Source organism: Triplophysa dalaica, chromosome 10 (genome assembly GCF_015846415.1).
Source record: "Triplophysa dalaica isolate WHDGS20190420 chromosome 10, ASM1584641v1, whole genome shotgun sequence".
NCBI classification, from domain to species: domain Eukaryota; kingdom Metazoa; phylum Chordata; class Actinopteri; order Cypriniformes; family Nemacheilidae; genus Triplophysa; species Triplophysa dalaica.
This window is the reverse complement of record NC_079551.1, coordinates 13,678,678-13,698,515: the sequence shown is the minus strand read 5'-3', so window position 1 is coordinate 13,698,515 and position 19,838 is coordinate 13,678,678. Positions and strand designations below refer to the sequence as shown.

The 19,838-nt window shown below is 36.3% G+C and overlaps 2 protein-coding genes across 5 annotated transcripts; both read right to left on the bottom strand.

The window, feature by feature from the left end:
• Nucleotides 1-7,419: 7,419 nt before the first annotated feature.
• LOC130429548 (uncharacterized) lies at nucleotides 7,420-9,374 on the bottom strand. 2 transcript variants are annotated; one of them, XM_056758186.1, is made up of 5 exons: nucleotides 9,072-9,373; nucleotides 8,879-8,981; nucleotides 8,582-8,804; nucleotides 8,413-8,484; nucleotides 7,420-8,345 (listed from the first exon to the last, which is right to left on the bottom strand). In XM_056758186.1, exons 1-4 carry the CDS (start codon nucleotides 9,336-9,338, stop codon nucleotides 8,454-8,456), a joined length of 624 nt encoding a protein of 207 aa, XP_056614164.1. In that variant the 5' UTR covers nucleotides 9,339-9,373; the 3' UTR covers nucleotides 7,420-8,345; nucleotides 8,413-8,453. The 2 variants fall into 2 exon arrangements, with proteins under 2 accessions (XP_056614164.1, XP_056614165.1); XM_056758187.1 differs by having other exon boundaries at nucleotides 7,420-8,484; nucleotides 9,072-9,374.
• A 3,179-nt stretch (nucleotides 9,375-12,553) lies between these two features.
• Nucleotides 12,554-17,993, bottom strand: LOC130429539 (natural killer cell receptor 2B4-like). Of its 3 annotated transcripts, XM_056758168.1 has the most exons (6): nucleotides 17,526-17,993; nucleotides 16,548-16,877; nucleotides 15,431-15,733; nucleotides 14,874-14,996; nucleotides 14,712-14,776; nucleotides 12,554-14,132 (listed from the first exon to the last, which is right to left on the bottom strand). In XM_056758168.1, the coding sequence occupies exons 1-6, from the start codon at nucleotides 17,572-17,574 to the stop codon at nucleotides 14,082-14,084; spliced, it is 921 nt and encodes a 306-aa protein (XP_056614146.1). In that variant the 5' UTR covers nucleotides 17,575-17,993; the 3' UTR covers nucleotides 12,554-14,081. The 3 variants fall into 3 exon arrangements, with proteins under 3 accessions (XP_056614146.1, XP_056614145.1, XP_056614147.1); XM_056758167.1 differs by having other exon boundaries at nucleotides 12,554-14,776; XM_056758169.1 differs by lacking the exons at nucleotides 14,712-14,776; nucleotides 14,874-14,996.
• Between the last annotated feature and the right edge of the window lie 1,845 nt (nucleotides 17,994-19,838).

Here is a 19,838-nt window from a genome sequence, read left to right as displayed (position 1 = left end):
TCGTTGAATATTGTGTCCATTAGGAGAAATACAAACGTATCAACAAATTTATTAAAAAAAAAAAATTGTAACAAAAATTCCAAACTACGAATTATATATTGTATATATTTAATCACATGCAACTGATGTGCTCCCGCCCTCTCAACTGAGAATTTAAAGAATGAAAAACAACAGACTTACCTTCAGCTTTTGTCTTTATCTTTAATTATATTGCTCTTTTGGTCGACATGTAAATGTTTCCTTCGCACAACTGCCATTTAGAGTTGTATGATTAGATGTGACACAACCTGACACTGACTGATATCACTGAAATATTGAAATTTATATTAAATGACTCATTAAAGCGGATGTACACTCGATCTTATATTATTCTTGAGTACCTATTGAGTAGTATTGCATGCTTTGTCTTTTCGAAGAGTCTTTAGTTTTGTCACATTTATAAAAGACAGAAACAGCTGTACGATTATTTCCGAAAACAGATGATCTCCTGAAGGCATGCAGGGGGCAGAACTAAAGCACGAGCACATAATACATCATCGCATTATCCCTGCATTACTGTTGATTAACAAAATTGTGTTTACCTTCCTCGGTATGTTGCACTCTAGAAATAGGGGTTTGCAAAGTGCATTGTTTTGCAGACTTATTTTGCTGAGTTGGTTTTAAAGAAAAAAGATCTCCAAATGTGTGGAGAGTTTGAAATAAAAGTCAAAACCTCTTCAGCACAAGAGACAATGTATTTTACATCTGTAAAAACAAAAAAATGCTTTTACAATTCATTACAATATTTGAGTACAACTGCTTAAGATGCATATTATATGATCAAGATCATTAAACTGACAGTTATTGATTCAACACAGAGGACACAGTAATAGCAGAAAAATATCTGAAATGTCGAAATGATAACATAGCTAATATCCCAAATTATGCGCAAAAATAGACTGTTTGCAGTTTAGGCCTTTGACCACAAGAAGACTGTATGCCCATCCCATATTCCGGTCATTTAAAAACACTGAAAAAAAATATGGCAACAAATATCGGCGTACTTAAAACTACAAAGTGGCATATAAGTACAGAATCTGGTATGTTTTTTTAATACGTGTTTACGAATGGAGACACTCTCTGACGTATACACACATGAGAATCAGTGGAAACAGATTACAAACAAGAAGATTAGTGACAACAAAAAGATACAGTTTTGAAACTATACAGGCTGTAAACCACAATATCATGAAAACATGCAACATCCAGTCATGAAAATGTAATTTGTAACTTGTAAGTTCAAACGTTACCTTTTTTATTCACCATTTGCTTAAAACCTTGTACGGTAAGTTACTCTTATGTGGGACACAAAATAAGATGTTTTGAGAAATTTTGAAGCGCGCGCTAAAAAGAGTGGTGGAGGAGGACAAAGCGCGTGCAGGAGATGAGCGTCCACATCAGTCCGTGAAAGGAACGCAGTTTTCAAACTTCACGTGACGCTAGTTATTTGCAATTATGAAAAGTCGGGTTTCTAAAATCTTTGACCATACATGAAAGTTCCGCTGACTTTTGACAGTTCGCCAATGCTTGATGTTTGCAACAAATATATTGCCGATTAATTTACTATTAAATGCTTATCGGAAATATCCCCACAGTTCATGTAATGTGTCACGTGCCAGTCAGGATACTGGCAGACTTTACCACAACGTTATAAATCAAAGTTCTTCAATTCCTATGTTAATGCTGTTAAGACTCGATAATTATCTACAGTTTTTTTTTTTGTCAGAAAAAACCCGCACATCCCAAAAAATATGATCGTCTTTAAACATCAACTTTAACCTTAAAAAATACTAAACTCCTAGAGCCCGAGCACACTGAAATCAATGTGAAAAACGTACAAAATCTACAGAACCAGAAATTATTTTGTATGTCAATGTCAACTACACATTACAAATGCGTGTTGCCACAGACCGAGACATTCCGTAGACAGGAATTTATTAAACATTAGACAAGATACACTTAAAACCACTCAGAATAACTACAATACTTAAGTAAGTCTTGACAATGGGCGAACACAAGGGCATGGTAGCCTTCATAAGAGTGTGATGGTTGGCAGGTGAGGATGATTGTGGATACGGGACAGGTGAGGGACCGTGGGGCATCATGGGATGTGTAGTCCGGGGAAAACACGTGGAGAAACAGGCAGGGGAATGCTAGGAGGCAGACAGGGGAAGACAGGACCGTGACAACAAACTGAAGGTAAAAATTATAATACAAGCATATTGAGAAGATTATTTTCAATTATTTCCAGTGAAGTTACAGTTATTATTTAGAAAAGATATATATTTGAAATGTTACAGTCTACACTAGAGGGCAGCATTTTACTATCTTTGTCTCATTCATCAGCAGAAAAACATTGAAGTCATATGCCCTCCTATGCCAGTGCGTGCGAACCAAAAATGAATGGAAGAATAAGTTGACAAATAAAAAAAACTGAACCGTCCCAGTAGCCTTGAGCATGTGAAAACATTTCTTGTCAGACAGGAATACTGGAAGGTAATGGAATTGTGAAATTGACAGTTAAAACAAGCAGTGTGTTCCAATGTGAGATAAATTTACTGAAATAAAATGTAATGTTCTTAAAAACACCAATGGCTTGATTTTTTAAAGGAATAGTTAGTCACGATTGGCATTCCATAGTAGAAATAAAAATATGAAGTGTGTTGGGGGGTGAAAGTTCCTGTTCCTTTAGAAGTGCTTCAAGAGTTGCAAGTCAGAGCAAGTCTTGAAATATAGGCGTTATGTTTTTGGCTATTGATTTACCTCTTAGGCAGGACATGGGACTTTTCTATGTTATCTACGATAATTATAATGTCTCAGTAACTCACAAACTTCAAGTGAATAATTAAGTAAGATAAGTAAAATGTTTGCATTACACAACACAAACTACACAATGGTGAGTTTTTGTCTTAAAGTAAAATATAAGCTACTAAACTGATGCTTTAACTCAACTCAACTCAACTTTATTTATATAGCGCTTTTTACAATTTTCATTGTTACAAAGCAGCTGTACATGAGACACATTTAATACAAGTATGAATTCTAAAGCAGCCCCCCCGGCCAGGCAGATAGTGCAAAACAATATGCAAACGGTGGTGAGGAACCCAAAACTCCCATCGAGAAAAAAAACCTCAGGGGAACCCAGGCCCAACCAGGGGATTCCAGTTCCCCTCTGGCAAAAGCTGCTGCCTCTGCACAAGCTCATCAGTGCTTGCACAACAAGGCTTAATAAAAATATAAAAATTAAAGATTATCATTAACAATCTAATAGCATTTGAAATGTTGTAGAAAAAAAACAAAGTTGTCGCGTCCTTTATCCAGCTCTATCCTCTTAGCACTTGTCAGGTCACCGCTTCCCATTCTCAGCTCTGCCATCAGGTCTGGGCATGAACTGCATCCTGCGGTAACCTTGGAACAAAGAGACAAGACTGGCTGAGAGTAGAGTACTGTTCTGCACTCTTTGATGCAACAAGTACATCATTTGTTGTTGGATGTGTTCCTGGTTCCGGTTGATCTAAATAATGCAGCCTAAATCCTCTGAGGATTAATATTATGGAGGTGTAGTGTATGCAAGATTAAAAAGATGAGTCTTTAGTCTAGATTTAAACTGTAAGAGTGTGTCTGCCTCCCGGACCGTGCAGGGAAGAATATTCCAAAGTTTAGGCGCTAGATAAGAAAAGGATCTACCACCTGCACTTGATTTTGAAATTCTAGGTATTACCAACTGACAGGACCCCTTAGAGCGTAATGTACGTGGTGGTCTGTAATACAATAGAAGTTCATTCAAATACTGCGGCGCTAGACCATGTAGGGCTTTATAGGTAATAAGCAAGATCTTAAAGTTAATGCGATGCTTTATAGGTAACCAGTGCAAGGTTGACAGAACCGGGGTTATATGCTCATACTTTTTTGTACGTGTAAGAACTCGAGCTGCCGCGTTTTGAACCAGTTGCAGTTTTTGTAATAGGCCCGCAGGGCAACCACCTAGAAGTGCATTACAGTAATCTAGTCTTGATGTCATGAATGCATGAATTAATTTCTCTGCATCTGACAGTGACAGCATATGACGTAATTTAGATATATTCTTAAGATGGAAAAATGCAATTTTACAGGTGTTGGCGACATGGCTTTCAAATGAGAGAGTACTGTCAAATACAACGCCAAGATTCTTAGCTGATGATGAGGATTTTATGGAGCAACCGTCAATCGTTAAGCAGTATTCTTGGTTGTTACGCATAGCAGTTTTCGGTCCAGTAAGTAACACTTCTGTTTTGTCCGAGTTTAGTAGTAAAAAATTGTTACTCATCCACATTTTTAAGTCAACTATGCAATCCTTTATTCGATAAAACTGCTGGGTTTCATGAGGCATCGAGGAAATATAAAGTTGAGTATCATCAGCATAACAGTGAAAGCTAATTCCGTGTCGCTTTATTATATCTCCTAGAGGTAGCATGTATAATGCGAAGAGCAGGGGTCCCAAGACTGAGCCCTGTGGTACACCGTACTGGACTTGTGATTTGCGGGACACCTCATTGTTTATTGCTACAAATTGAAAACGGTCGGATAAATAAGACTTAAACCATTTCAATGCTATTCCGTTAATGCCGACGTAATTTTCGAGTCTATGTAGAAGTATGCTGTGGTCAATGGTGTCAAATGCAGCACTGAGGTCTAGCAGCACCAATAACGAAATACAGCCACGGTCAGACGCTAAAAGCAGATCATTTGTAACTCTGATCAAAGCAGTCTCTGTACTGTGACATGCTCGAAATCCAGACTGGAATTCATCATTAATGTCATTCCTTTGGAGGAAGGAGCATAATTGAGTTGAAACTACTTTTTCCAGAACTTTAGATATAAAAGGTAAATTCGATATAGGCCTGTAATTCCCTAGTTCTTTGGGGTCGAGTTTGGTTTTTTTTAAAAGAGGCCTTATAACAGCCACCTTAAATGCTTTAGGCACATGTCCTAATGTCAGAGATGAGTTAATAATACTAAGAAGAGGATCTATAATTTCGGGGAGCATTTCTTTCAGTAGTTTTGTAGGTATAGGGTCTAGCATGCATGTTGATGATTTAGATGATTTAATGATTTTAGACAGTTCATCGTGATCTACTGTAGAAAATAATTGCAATTTCTCCTTAGGGGTGCTGTAGTTAGTTTGTTCAGCGGATTTCACTACAGGTTGCATTGTTATAATTTTTTCTCTTATATCTTGGATTTTACTTGTGAAGTAGTTCATAAATTCATCACTGTTATGCTGATAATCAGAATCTGACGTCGATGACGACTTATTTTTTGTTAATTTAGCCACGGTGTTAAATAAGAACCTAGGGTTGTGATGGTTTTCCTCTATTAGTGTTGAAAAGTAGGCGGATCTAGACGTATTTATTGCATTCCTGTAATTTCGAGTACTATCCTTCCATGCTATACGAAATACCTCTAAATTCGTTTTCTTAAAGTTGCGCTCCATTTTACGGGATGCTTTTTTTAGAGTCTGAGTGTGTTCATTATACCACGGTGTTGGGCTGCTATTTTTAATTTTCTTTAAACGCAGAGGAGCAACTGTGTCTAATATTTCCGAGAAAGTAGAGTTAAAATGTTCAATAGTAGTGTCAAAATCGTCAACGTTATTACTCATGCTGGATATTTTAGACAATTCAGGCAGATTATCGAGAAACGCATCTTTGGTAGTTGAAGTAATCGTTCTACCATATTTGTAACAAGGAGTTTGATTTGCAGCCGTAGGCCATTGAAGCAAACATAATATCAGATAATGATCCGAAATATCTTCACTCTGCTGAACGATTTTAACATCGTCCACATTTATACCATAAGAAAGTATTAAATCTAAAGTATGATTACGAAGGTGAGTGGGTCCTGACACATGTTGACTAACGCCCATGGAGTTAAGAGTGTCTTTGAAAGCCAGTCCCAAGGCATCTGTATCATTGTCTACATGGATATTAAAGTCACCGACGACAAGGACTCTATCTGCGGCCAGTACTAGTTCTGATAAGAACCCACCAAAATCTTTAATAAAATCTGTGTGGTGCCCTGGAGGCCTATATACAATAGCTAGAATAAATTTTAAAAATGTTTTGTCCTTAGTATTAGGTGTCGATACGTGAAGTACCATGACTTCGAAAGAACTGTACTTAAAATTAGACTTCTGAGAGGTAATAAAAGAATTCTTGTAAAGTGCAGCGACACCTCCCCCTCTACCTTTTAGACGAGGCTCGTGTTTATAGTAATAATCATGGGGAACGGATTCATTTAGAGTAATAAAATCATCTGGCTTTAGCCATGTTTCTGTCAAACAAAGCATGTCTATTTTATGATCGATTATCAAATCGTTAACAAAAAGTGCTTTATTTGAGAGAGATCTAATATTAAGCAATCCGAGTCGTAACAGCTGATTATCTGTATTTTGTTCATGTTTGATTTGTTTAACGTTTATTAAATTACTTTCAAGAGGTTTACGCAATATCTTATGTTTGCTAATCCGGGGGACAGACACAGTCTCTATTTTATGTTGTTTGTAAGAAGGGATTATTACATGTTGTATATTTTGTGTATTCTGTAACGCGAGACGGCAAGCAGACAGTTGGTTAAGCCATTCTGTCTCCTTCCTGACCTGGGCCCTAGGTAGTCAGACTTTAGCATTATTAAGACTGTGTGCCAAATTTCTAGAGAGGAGGGAAACCCCATCCCAGGAGGGATGGAGACCATCTCGTTTCAACAGGTCAGGTCTGCCCTCAAAACTCTTCCAGTTATTTATAAAATCTATATTATTCTGCAGGCACCACTCAGACAACCAGCCATTTAGTGATGATAATCTGCTATAAATCTCATCACCACGGTAAGCAGTAAGGGGGCCAGAGAATATTACAGTGTCTGACATCGTAAAAGGGAACTCTTTTACTGGAAAGAACAGTGACATCCAATAGCACTGATAACATCTCCATACACTTCTTCAAACATCTTCACATTCAGTTGATTTAGCGATTCTTCTGACAACTATAGAATAGAGGTGAAGACCAAGGAAAGATATTTGGAAGATTGTCAGTAACCAAAGAGATCATATCTCCCATTTACTGCCATAGTAGGATACAATAAATACTATGAGAGTCAATTGGGGATGAGATCTGTTCTGTAAATTAATTAAGCTTTGGTTTGTTAGAATTAAGGTTTTCAGCAGATCTTTAACAAATCCTGTTCAATGAACAAGATCTCAATGGATTAATGCCATATGGACTGGAGCCTGGTGCCAAGCAACCATACCAGATTTGTGATGATAGCAGCATTGGGTTTGTAATTATTATACAAACACGTGAACATACAATATGAATCTGCTACGATATGAATTAAGAGCCCATATTCACATAATTAACCAAATTTTTATTTTCATATTGTATGACAGTCACAGCGCAATTCAACTATTAATAGTAATAGCTTCAGTAATATACATTAAAATAATACAGTTTTGTTTATAAATATATACATCATGATGTGTGTATAAGCTACACCAGGGGTCAGCCACCTATTGGCACCTGTGGGCACGCTGATAGGAAATCAATGGCACAACATCTTAATGTGACACTTTAGGATCACAGTACATTTACATTTTACATTTAGTCATTTGGCAGACGCTTTTATCCAAAGCGACATACAGTGCACTTATTACAGGGACAATCCCCCTGGAGCAACATGGAGTAAAGTGTCTTGCTCAAGGACACACTGGTGGTGGCTGCTGGGATCGAACCAGCAACCTTTTTGATTTATCAGTTCAGTGGTTTAACCCACTAGACCACCATCTCCAATGGTAATCTAAAATATGTAGTAAATGATACACCTGTGAACAATTTGCATGGCATGTCACTATTACTTATAAAGGATTACAGTACACAAACAAGAAAACTGATGTGTGCAGATAAATCATTCATAAGCTCTGTTCACATATAAAAAAATCTCTGGATGAAAACACCAGAAGATGCTCTTGATTGTGTCAGATAAATTTCCTTTCAAATAAGAAAACATTTGTTTCAATTTCATCTGCTTGTCTGATTTTCACACAAATATTATATATACAGATGCTTCTCCTGTTTTTGTATCATGTTAAAAAGGACATACCTTTTGAAACATGCCATCATGTGACATAATAATACTGGATACCTGTACTTTTGAAATGAAGGGTGGCGATCAGTGACAAGTGCACCAATCTTCATCCCTGCAGATTTGAAGATGTTGATGCTCCTCTTGAATCCTTCTAGTCCCATCCGAGAGCTAGCACCCACCTCATAACTCTGTCACAATGAATTATTTTATATCAATCCTGAAAAATGATAATAATGAGGTAATAGTTTTATTTACCTGCACTAACTGTATGTCCACAACCATGTTGTCACCCAAGCTCAAGGCGTACAGTAGAGCGGTTGGCAAACCCTATACAGAACGCAGGACACACACACACACACACACACACATTTGTACAGAACAATATTATGCAACTAAATAAAAAGTTCACAAACACAACACTGACTCTCTTTTGATTGTCCTCTTTGTAGTCACATGAGACTTATATGTAGAATCACACGTTGTTGATTCCCTTAGTGTACTCAACGAAGTGTTGTTGATCTCATCCGCGCTATCATCCAAACGTGACCTTTTAGTTGGAGCAGATGTCAGAAACGGAGCATTGAAGATGGAGCCAAAATCCCTCGTAGAGCAGGACACAGACGAGCCAAAAAGTTTGACTTGAATCGCTGAAATTTCAATACAGAGAATATGATCAAACCAATGACACATACTTAGAGAAACAGCTTTACTGTGACTTTACCTTTACTCCGTCGTTTAGTCTTTGGATGTGGGATGGCAGCTTGCGCTCCAGCGCTCCTCACAGATGTGACGGAACACTGGCATGCCACGTCTCGTGTAAGTGGCTGTCAGACGAATGCAAAGTGCAAATGGCGTTTAAAAATGTGTAATAAGTAGAAATGTTGAGATTATTTCGAGTTATTAACTTTACTAACCTTCACATTGATTGACACTCCAACCGTGTACAGAGATGGCACAGCAGTGTCTGTCAGATCCAGACAGCTGGCGCTGCCCATCTCATATTGTCTCAAATTCGTGAAGCAGTCTTTTGTAAAATGCCTTGCGCACACACGCGAATAATCATTTATTCCTCCTTCTTCAAAATGAAGGAATTCGAGCCAGCGGGAACGCAAAGTGGGTCGTTTAGGGATAGAAAAGAGAACATGAGGAAGAGCGCAACCAAATACACAGCGAACCACCATGTTGTTGTCATTTCTTCTTCTTCTTCTTGTAAAGTTCATTGGCGGTGGGGAAGCTAACGTTTGGCGCATTACCGCCACCAACTGAACTGGAAGGTGAAGTGACAATGGTGAAAAATAAAATAACGTATGTTCTCATAAAATTGCCTGTGTCTATTATATAACTTTATTTCGTTCTTCTGATTTTTGTTGCCTTATTTTAGCTCTGAAATATATTATTCCGTCTATTCTGTCTGTAACTTTCTTTCCAGAATTTTTTATAAAATATGTTTCAGTTTCACCCAAAATTAACCATAAATCTAGAAGGACGTTTCCTGGTTTTATATAGGTTTCCATTTGAATATGAATGTCTTAGTCTTGTTATTATCACTTCTTCTCTTCTTTTAAATTTAATAGAAATGTCAGTTTTGTTACCAAATTTTAAAAACAGCTTGTTAAATAATTGTCTTTGCTTCTTCTTCGCTGATCTTTACACCACAACCTTGTTGTTGTCGTTCGTCTCATGCTTTATAAGGCCTGGAGAGAGTGGGAGGGGTACAAAGTGCTCTGGTCCTCCCCATTTTTTGTTGCTTTCATCATGTGGTGAACCGTTGTTGTTGAGACGAGAAAAGGGAGTGGCAGGATAAGAGCCGAATTTCTCTCATTTTCTTCAGAAGATTATGGACTACTGCACCAGTTTGGAAGGCTCAGTTAATAAGAAAGCAAAGAAGACTAATTTTTGATAAATATTTTAAAAATGGACTTTGATCTCTGGCATTACCTTAAATGATACATATTATTGAAAATATATATATATGTATATACATTTATGTATGACGGTTAAATTGTACATTTTGTTATAAGGGGGGAATAAAAGGGGGAAATGGGAGCATCAATAGAGGGTATGTAGTGACGTCACTTTCCCGCGTGAGAAAGTCTGAACACACCCCTGGGACACACTTCGCTGAGGGGCAAAACATCTAATTGGCTGGGGTGGAATGCGAGAAACAAAGACACCGGGACTAAAACACACAATTATTTGCTGAAATGACAAGCAGCTGGACTCGACAGTGATCCTTTAGACTTCTCTACGGCTTACATAGGAAGTAGGTGTTCCTGGACACTGAAATGTTTCGTGGAATTGCATTTTCCTGATATGAGCTGTACCTTTATACAAGAAATGAAAAGAGGAATTAGTTGATTGTTCTATAATGCAAAACAATTCCAGTTCCAGTCAAACAGATGTGAGCAGAAAACAAGGGCCGAACCCTTCCAGGATTCCTTAAAAGACAAGTTCTCACATGATCAAGGCGGGAATACTGGAAGGTGAAAATGCGAAAGTGATAAGCAACAAGTTCTTATGTGTTTAACGATCAAGAAACCATATTTTTTCGGTTAAGACTTTGAAGCTGCATTGCTATAGGTTTGACAATAGTATAGTAGTTACAAGACCATAAGGAGCTTTACTGCAGAGATAAAGATGAAAATTAAGAGTTTATATGATGGCATGCTTTAAGATCATGAGAGGCAATTTGCAAGACATAACTGATACAGAAATATAATTTAACACTTAATTTAAATAATTGAATTATTAACTTGTTTTTAGGGAAGGTACACAACAAGTGCTTCAATAATTGCAAGTCGAAGCAAGTTCTTGACATAGGTGTTCTGGCTATTAATCTGGGCAGGACAATGGATTTAATAAATGAAAATTAGGCTAAAGGAGTGTCTTAGCAACTCACTAAAGGAAATAACTAAAAGTGAACAAGTAAATAAGATTAGTAATGCATTTGCATTCCACAACACACACTACACAGTGGGACTTTATTAGTTTTGCTGTGAGAGGTTTTTCATTAAAGTCATAAATAAGATCAAACTGGACAAATAAGGTCTCCATCCACTTCTTCAAGTCTCTGACATTTACAACAATCCCTGTAACTAACAATTGAGTTTAATCAGAAACAAAGCTAATGGTCACTGTAGTTAAACCATGGTTTTGCCAATAGCAATCAATACACAAAAATATATGGCTACTACACTTTTACCATAAAAACATTTTTTTTGTGGGTTCACTTTCGAAACCAACATTATTTAAGTGGTATTTTATATTACATGGCTCTTTTTGAATGCTTGATTCTGATCGGCCAGTTGTGACATTTGCAGGTTTGTTATTCCCAGATAACAACGTCTCAAAACTAATAACACATGGTAACCCAGATGCAGCAAATCCTTGTGAAAAAATAAATATATCTTTAAAAGCATATTTACAAATGATTAAACCAAATTGCCTGTTCGTGATCGTTTCTTCCCTTTAAACTGAAAATAACCCTGCATTCGGTAAAAATGAGTGAATAAAATATTTCAAATTCACATTTGAAAGTAACCATGTAATAAGCGGGTCACCTCGGGTCCTTATCACACTGTCCGGGCTTATTTGTGCGATAGCAACCAGCTGCCTACATTATCCCTTACTTAATATATCCTCTATCAAAAAACAGAATTAGCTGCAGATCTGGTCTTGCGTAGAAACAGTGAAGATGAACAAAACATGATAACATGTTTTAATTCCATGTTTTTTTTAAAACAGTGGGTGTTTTAAGTAACGTTAGTACTTAGTACTTTAGTATCACAAAATCATGCCAACTGGAACGTATACCAAACACTGTCACTATTTAAAGTCAAACTAAATTCAGATAAAACTTCAATTATTTTTTCTCAAATGATGTAAATTAGATGGCCTGGGCGGGGCTTCTGTTAACTCCTCCCCTTCATCCGTCAGTCTGCTGCCAGTTCCATTTCAAAATGCATAAATGGATGTATTTTGAAATTGAAGGGGAGTAGTAAACAGATCCTTCACACAAGCCGTCTAACATACGTCATTTAAGATGGATAGTCATTACAGGACTGATGTGCATTTTCTCCTCTGGCTCCCTTGGCATCATGGGATAGAATAGTGTCAATCCAATACAATCCGGGTATTTATTGCCTACTGTTTTGGGCTTGTTCAATGTCATGCAGTTCTGCACAAGACCGATCGTAGCATGTCGTTAAAATACCTCGAGAACGAGTCGAGATCCAACTGTTCTGTATGCTTTTGAATCGCTCTCGCGATACTGTGATGTCATGGCCGATCAGTCTGAGCAGCGCTGCATGAAGTGGAACACACCTCTTTTTCAGAATACTAAGTCATACCACAATAGCTTTAAAATGCTTAACATATTGCATGGTTATACAGTTGATTCTGGTAAACAAAGACATTTTATTTTGTCTGGCAGCATTGATAACAATACATTTGCTGTACATTTGATGTAAATCGGCAGTTAGTAATGTATAAGTCAACTAATTGCAGAATGCATTAATAATGACATAGAACATAACACCTTTGACTGAAAAGTTCAAAACATGTTTTTCATGGAATGCCAAGGCACAATTATTATTGCGATTTAAATTCTTGCAGGCACTTGTACAACCTTGTCCATGCGATCTTCATCAAACACGTTTTATACCTTATCCGTCAGTATCAGTATTTAAAGGATACTTCAACAAAAAATAAAATTGTGTCATAAATTACTCACCATCAAGCTTTTCTAAATGGCTTCAATTTTTTTGTTCTGATGAACACAGAGAAAGATATTTGGAATACTGCTTATAACCAAATGAATCTCACCACCCATTGACCACCATAGTAGGAAAAAAAACAATGGTAAACAATGGTCAAAAGTGCTCCAGAAATGTTTGCTTTTCTACAATTTCTAAAATGCTTATTAAAGGAAAAAAAGATAAAGTTATTTTCCCTACTATGGGAGACAATGGGTGTTGAGATCTTTCTGGTTATGAGGAAACAATTCAAATGTGAGTAAATGATGACAGAATTTTTATTTTTGGGTGAAGTATCACTTAAAGGCTGTTTTTCCTATAAAAATCAGTGTTGTGGCTAAATCAAAAGCTTTTTAAGTGCCTTTAAATCCGATAACATTGCATTTCCTGTCAGCAGAGCCAAACACGTGTCCCATTATAAACCACAGTAAACCACATCAGTCCAAAGACCTTTTTAAGGGGTTTCATTTTGCAGATGATTTGCAGATTTAGAAATGCTTGTTTGAATACTCAGGATATGGAACAGTTATAAATGTGAACATAACACATCATCACAAATAGTAAAAAAAAATATTACGCAAATACAAAAGTTGGTTTCGCAAGTATAAAACACTGGGAATGTAAAATACAATGTAACAATAATCATAAACCAATAGTTAATACTAAACATTTTAAGTGCTGAGTATTGGCAGTAGATGGAATTTTCCATTGAACTCAGCATGATAGACCTTGTGGGAATGGGTTCTCAAAAACACTTATGCAACTGCAAATAAATGCAGGTCAGTAAAAAAAAAATGCAACAGTCAGTGGACAGTACTGTATCTCAGTTCATCATACATCTGGTTTAGTTGCAAGATAAAAAAAATGTGAATAACTGGGCTACACATCAAGTCTTTCCGTAATTTCTGTATGAAAAATACTCACGTTAGAGGCAGTGCAATGCTGGAGATTATCCTAATACTCAAACTGTGATGAAATACTAAGACCTTAAGTCTTTAGGGCATCTAAACTATTCAAGGGTGGGTAGGCCATGGACATGGGAGTTCAACAGATGTCTCAAGAATGTTGTTGGCTGATATACAGCGGTGCTACAGTTTATAGGAATGTGGAAACATCTAAATGATCTGTAAAGGGTTGAGAGGTTTTGACAATTGTTTGGTACTAATTATGTCACCTCTTTAAGACACTCGAGTAAACTACGTGGTCCTCTTCATCGCCTTTCTGTAAGACATAGAAATTAAAACATGAGAAACAAATAATGCCGAGTTAATCAGAAATCCGAGGTAATGAAATCGCCTCGATCTTGGAAAGTATTTGGGATTTTTCCTTAAATTCATTCATAAATTAAAACATCAAACCAAGTAGCAAATTTGTTTGCGTGCATATACCAAACAAATTTGTGCATTTAAACACTTTCGAGTGTCAAAATACTTTTTGGAGGCAATTTATTATGAAAACAATAAATAAGCAGTATAAGTATCTGAAAAAACTGATCATACCAGTGACATCAAACATGGAGCTGATCTAATATGACTGGCACACAAACATTCATAATCGTATAAACACAATCAGCTACAGATTATTCAATCTTTAAGCTATGAAGCATGGATCTTTCTACAACAATTTGAGTTTGTGGCAATCCATGTCATTCTCACACAAAATGAAGACGTGAAGCAGAAGCACAAAACAACACTGATATCTCCTTCAGCTTTGCAAGCGAATTTAGATATTTTTCCTCTTAAGATTTTTTATAGACAGACAGAAATACACAGCGCACACCGCAACTCTATAAACTCTTACCGAACTCTTTACTCTACGTGCACAAAATGTCGTCTCAGCGTAAAGCACCTCTTCATGAATCTGAACTGTTTTAATAATAATCATCACAGTTTTCAAATTACAAAATGATTTGTTATCTCAGAAGGTTTTGAAAAAACGAGATTTGTTGTAGGTAATACTTGCATTCAGGTGTTGCTGGACAGGACTTTTTTCTGTGTAAGTATACAGCCACCGCAACAACTACTGCTGCTATCACAATAAGAATCGCTATAACAACAGCGATTACTACTGGAAAATCATTTTTTTCTGCAATGAACAACAAAAACAATAAATTATTCTTTCAGCGTTTGACTTTAACCACTATGTTGTTAAATTCAGTACATCTGCACTGTATAATCTTCATCACCTGTCATTTAACAAGTTTCATGTCTATGTTCAAATGTTGAAAATTCAGATAAAGATCCATGATGTAATTTGAGCTATTTTGGGTTTTAACGGCCAATACAAGATCATGGTCTTGGACTCACACCTTTTTCAGTGTCTTCAATCTAGGAAATACTTAAATGCTGACATACATTTGTCATCCATTAGTCTAATAATACGGTCGGTCATGTGATCTCGACAGGTAGCCTAAAACAGAACAGCCTTTTCTGGAACATGTATATTATATAATGGATTTTCATCTTTTTAAAGATGATGAAATTAAACAGTTCACCTTTAAATATCTGGAAGAGTTTTACCTGAACATGTCTGGCAGATATCACTGACGTTGAGATGTCGAGTCTGGATGCTGACTGGATTGGACACCACACATATGTATGTGTTTGTATCCTGATATTCCACCTCCAGAGGTAGAGAGAGTCTGATGTTGAGATCAGACACACTGATGTTGGACAATAAACTGTTTCCTTTGTACCAGGAGAGACTCACATGTGTCACATCAATCGCTGAACACAACAAAACACATTTTGACACTGAAGATCTTTCTGATGATGAAGAACATTGAGAAGAGTCTCTGATGATGACAGGAACGGAAAGTTGAGCTGAAAATAAGAAAGAGAAGGTGAATACACCCTTGAATAATATCAATGTACAACAAATGGCGTAGCATCCCTCAGCATTATGTTGACCAGCCAGACCCCATGATTGTTTGCTTACCACTGCAGTGCAAAGTGACATAGTGCTCTACTGTACAGCACTGAGAAACAAGTGAGCAATTCAGTCTCAATTTCAACCTTAACACAAATTTTTTTGCATTTACCAGCGACATTTGCTATGGAAACAGCACAGACTTTAAGATTTGGTGGTTAAAATACCCATGTGAGATATCTCTTCAAATTTGTAAAGTATTTGTATTATTTTTAGTGCATGATTTCTCATATTCAGGTAAGTGCCTTTATCAGGATTGTCACATCCATAATGCTACATATTCCTCATAAATGGACACATGAAAATGAATATAAAGTAACTATTTAATATTCTATAAAGAGGTGATCCCTTCTCCATTCATTTGGTATTATTGCTTCAGGATTGTGCATTTTATTTTACAGAAATCAAAGTTTATTTTCTCCTAAAAACAGGGTCCTTTTTTTTGTCACGTCCATATGTTTATTTCCCTTTTTTTATAGACTGACATTATTTGATGTTTAGACTCTATCAACAAGCTACAGGTTCAGTAAAATTTAAACAGATGGTTAAATAAAATCGTTAAAAATTCATTCTCTGAGGATTTTTATGTCACGTCCATAATGCAAAATGTCACGTCCATAATGCTGGAATTGCCCAGGTGCCTATATTTTTCCTATTGAGAAATAAATTGAAGATTTAGACAAACCTAACCCTTTTCACTTAACTCACCATACACAGTAACATTGAATTTCTTGTCTGAATTTCCTCTGTCACTGATGATCTGTAGTTTATAAAGTCCAGAGTCTGTGATTCTGGTGTTTGTGATGTTGAGAGATCCAGTCTGACTGTCCAACTTCAGTCTGTCTCCAAATTTCTCATTACTGTCATACATATCAATGCTTTTCTTATGGATTTCAGCTACACGAGTCTCTTCAGGTCCAAACATCCACAATACCTGATCACGTTTTTGTATGTCAGTAAGATTAGTGTGTAAAGTGACAGAATCTCCCTCCATCACTGACACTGACTTCACTTCATCTGCATCAACACCAAACACACCTGCAGAACAAAATGAGATACTGCTTTAAAATTAATTCCACCAAAATTAGGTTACAGGATGTAGGGGCAGTTTCCCGGACAAGGTATAAGACTAGTCGTAGACTAAAATAAATGCTAGAGATGTCGAAACTGAAAATATATTCTATTTACATGCCCTTGTATTGTCACAAAAAGCACACCATTAAATGCTTTTTTGTGAAGTATGATTGTAAAAACTGCTTAAATGTCCTAATTTATCAAAGGCCTAGTCCTTGCTTAATTAATTATAATCACTCTCCGCAAAACCGCCCCTAAAGGTTCAACAAACCAAGACTCAACCAGACTCATGTTAATAAGCTATATGACATGATAAAACAGTGGTAGGCCTATATCTCTAAACATATTAATTTGTTGTTTGGTGATCTTTTGTTTTAATGCCACTCTTCTTCATACGCTGGTCGTTTATTTAAACAAAACACCTTTAAAGACCCTTTCCCCTGTTACTTATAATTCACCATCTGTAGTCTACAATAATGTACTTTTATTTCAATTTCAATTAAGTTTCAAAGATCATAATGCTTTGTATACGCATCCACATTTTCTCATTATAATTTTCAACGAGAAATATAAAAAAATGGGAAAATACTTTTAAAAACTTGTTTTACTTACCACGTGCAAACCACAGGCACAGACAAAGGAAACCCGATTTATGAATCATGATCCAAGTTCTTCAAAAGGTCTATTATCATCAAACACCACATTTTCTGTAAAGTGAGCTCGTTTTTCTGATCAAATCCCAAATGTAACAACTTCGACCATTTCTTTTTTTGTAACGTTATTATTTTAGGCTACATAATTTCCCCGAAAGCTAAAAGAAAGCATCTAGGTCGATCCGACCCCACAAGTTTTATCCAGAAAATGAAAGCAGCCCAATGGAGGAGGAATCCGCTGCTTGTCCCAACATGAGAGCTGCGAGGAGCACAAAGAAAAACAAACGATGCATGCAAATAACTAAAGTTACAGTCTTTGTGAATTTTAATGCATTTCGGCAGATTAATGAATTAAACAAATGAAGCGAATAACAATCTTTGTTTTGCGGAAAAAAAGCTAAAAACACGCAGATTCTGCTGATCTTTGTCACGCCCTGTACAGTTAGGCCCCTCCCATATGACGACAGAGTCACTATTAAAAGAAAGGGTGTGGTCCTGGTACAAATAAATAAATGTAAAAATAAATAAATACCTTAGTATTTAGGTATAGTAAACAACAATAAAGTAAAACAATTCTATATAATATTATTATTCGTATATGTAGGCCAATGTGTGCATGCATGCATGTTTTAATTTTTTTTTTTTTAAATAAGCCATCGCTGTGTTTTAGAGATGACATTGTGTTATTTGTGCACACTTTGTCATGACTGTAGATCAGCAGTGTTTCTGTAAGTACTGATTCATGTTCATGTTGTAACTTTGTGGTCAGGCCCCTTCTTCTTCTTCCTCTTCTTCTTGTTCTTCCTGTCATGTGCTGTCTGCCAGAAAAAAACTAAACCAAAGCGTTTAAAGTGCTGCTTTGTAGCTGAAAAACATGAAGACACTTTTTTCTCTTACAGCATCTAGATCCATAGATCATATCTACTTGTGTGAATTAAACTCTACATCTCTCTTCTATCAAACAGAATATTTAAGATAACATATTATATAAACAAACATGCAGTTTGAAAGATTACACAATATCAAGATTGTTTTAGAAAGCCTCGCATTGACCAGTACACATGGTTTAGTGATTATCTGCCCTTTGTTTACTTTAAGGCCTTCTTGTGTTCACAAATAGATCCTTTTGTAAATGGGTCAATGACGTGACATGTATTTTTTGTGTCCAAATTCATTATTTTCCTAAAAAGAATTTGAATAAATACATGTCATATATCAAATGGATCTACAATACGTCCTTTATAAGAAACCCTTTTCATTTTATTGAAATTCAATAGATTTTTGAGTTTTGGTGTTTGAAAGACCAAAAATGTCAGGTGGTGCGACCGTCCGAACATACAAACAGAGAACAAAACTGAGAAATAAATGTTAATTTTCTCAATAAAATTCTTAATAAAATATTTTGGCATGATTTTATGTTAAATTTCTTATATATGAGGGGAAAAATACTCAGTGCTAAATACATTAAATGTATATTATTTTAAATTAATATATGGTCGCACCACCTGACATTTTCTTATTTGTCATTGACCCAAATTAAGTACCCTTCATAAATAATATCGCATATTTTTAACAGAGTAACTAAATACTGTGAATGTAAAATTTGTCTTTTAAAGAGGTCATATGGCCCGAACACATGTTTTTCGGTGTCTTTGGTGTGTTATAAGTTGCACATGCATGTATTTGATGCGTAAAATTGCAAAAATTAAAGTGTCGGAACCAAAGATTCATTTTTTCTAATAGCGAATGCTCAGACCTGACTGAAACACCTTGTGTAACCACACCCCCACAAATCTATGTCAGTTCGTGGTATGATTTGACTAAGACCGCTCAAATGTATACAATTGCTTTGGAACCTGATGAAACCCACCTCTGGATTCACACTTTCTAATGTTTCTAACACTTTGGCTTCTGGTTAATGCCACTGTTTCCTGTACAACAAAGAGACACTCACATCACAACTATAACAGTCTTGGTAAATGTGTTTCCTTCTAAATGAGAACCCATTTGTGAATTTTATTTTCCCGGAGGACCCCACCTCACGTCAGCGGATGAGAACAAACCGAGATTGTTACACATGCAATACGCCCTAAATGGGAAGGAAATGCTCAATGGATTTGCATGACTGCACATATTTGTGTGTTATTTCACATTGGTGAAAGGACCACAGGTGACAAAGTCCTGTGGTGTAAAACAGTCCGATTCTTTGTTAAAAGGTCTTATATTTTCAATTGCGTAAGTCGTGATTGTCTTCATTAAGAATGGCATGGAT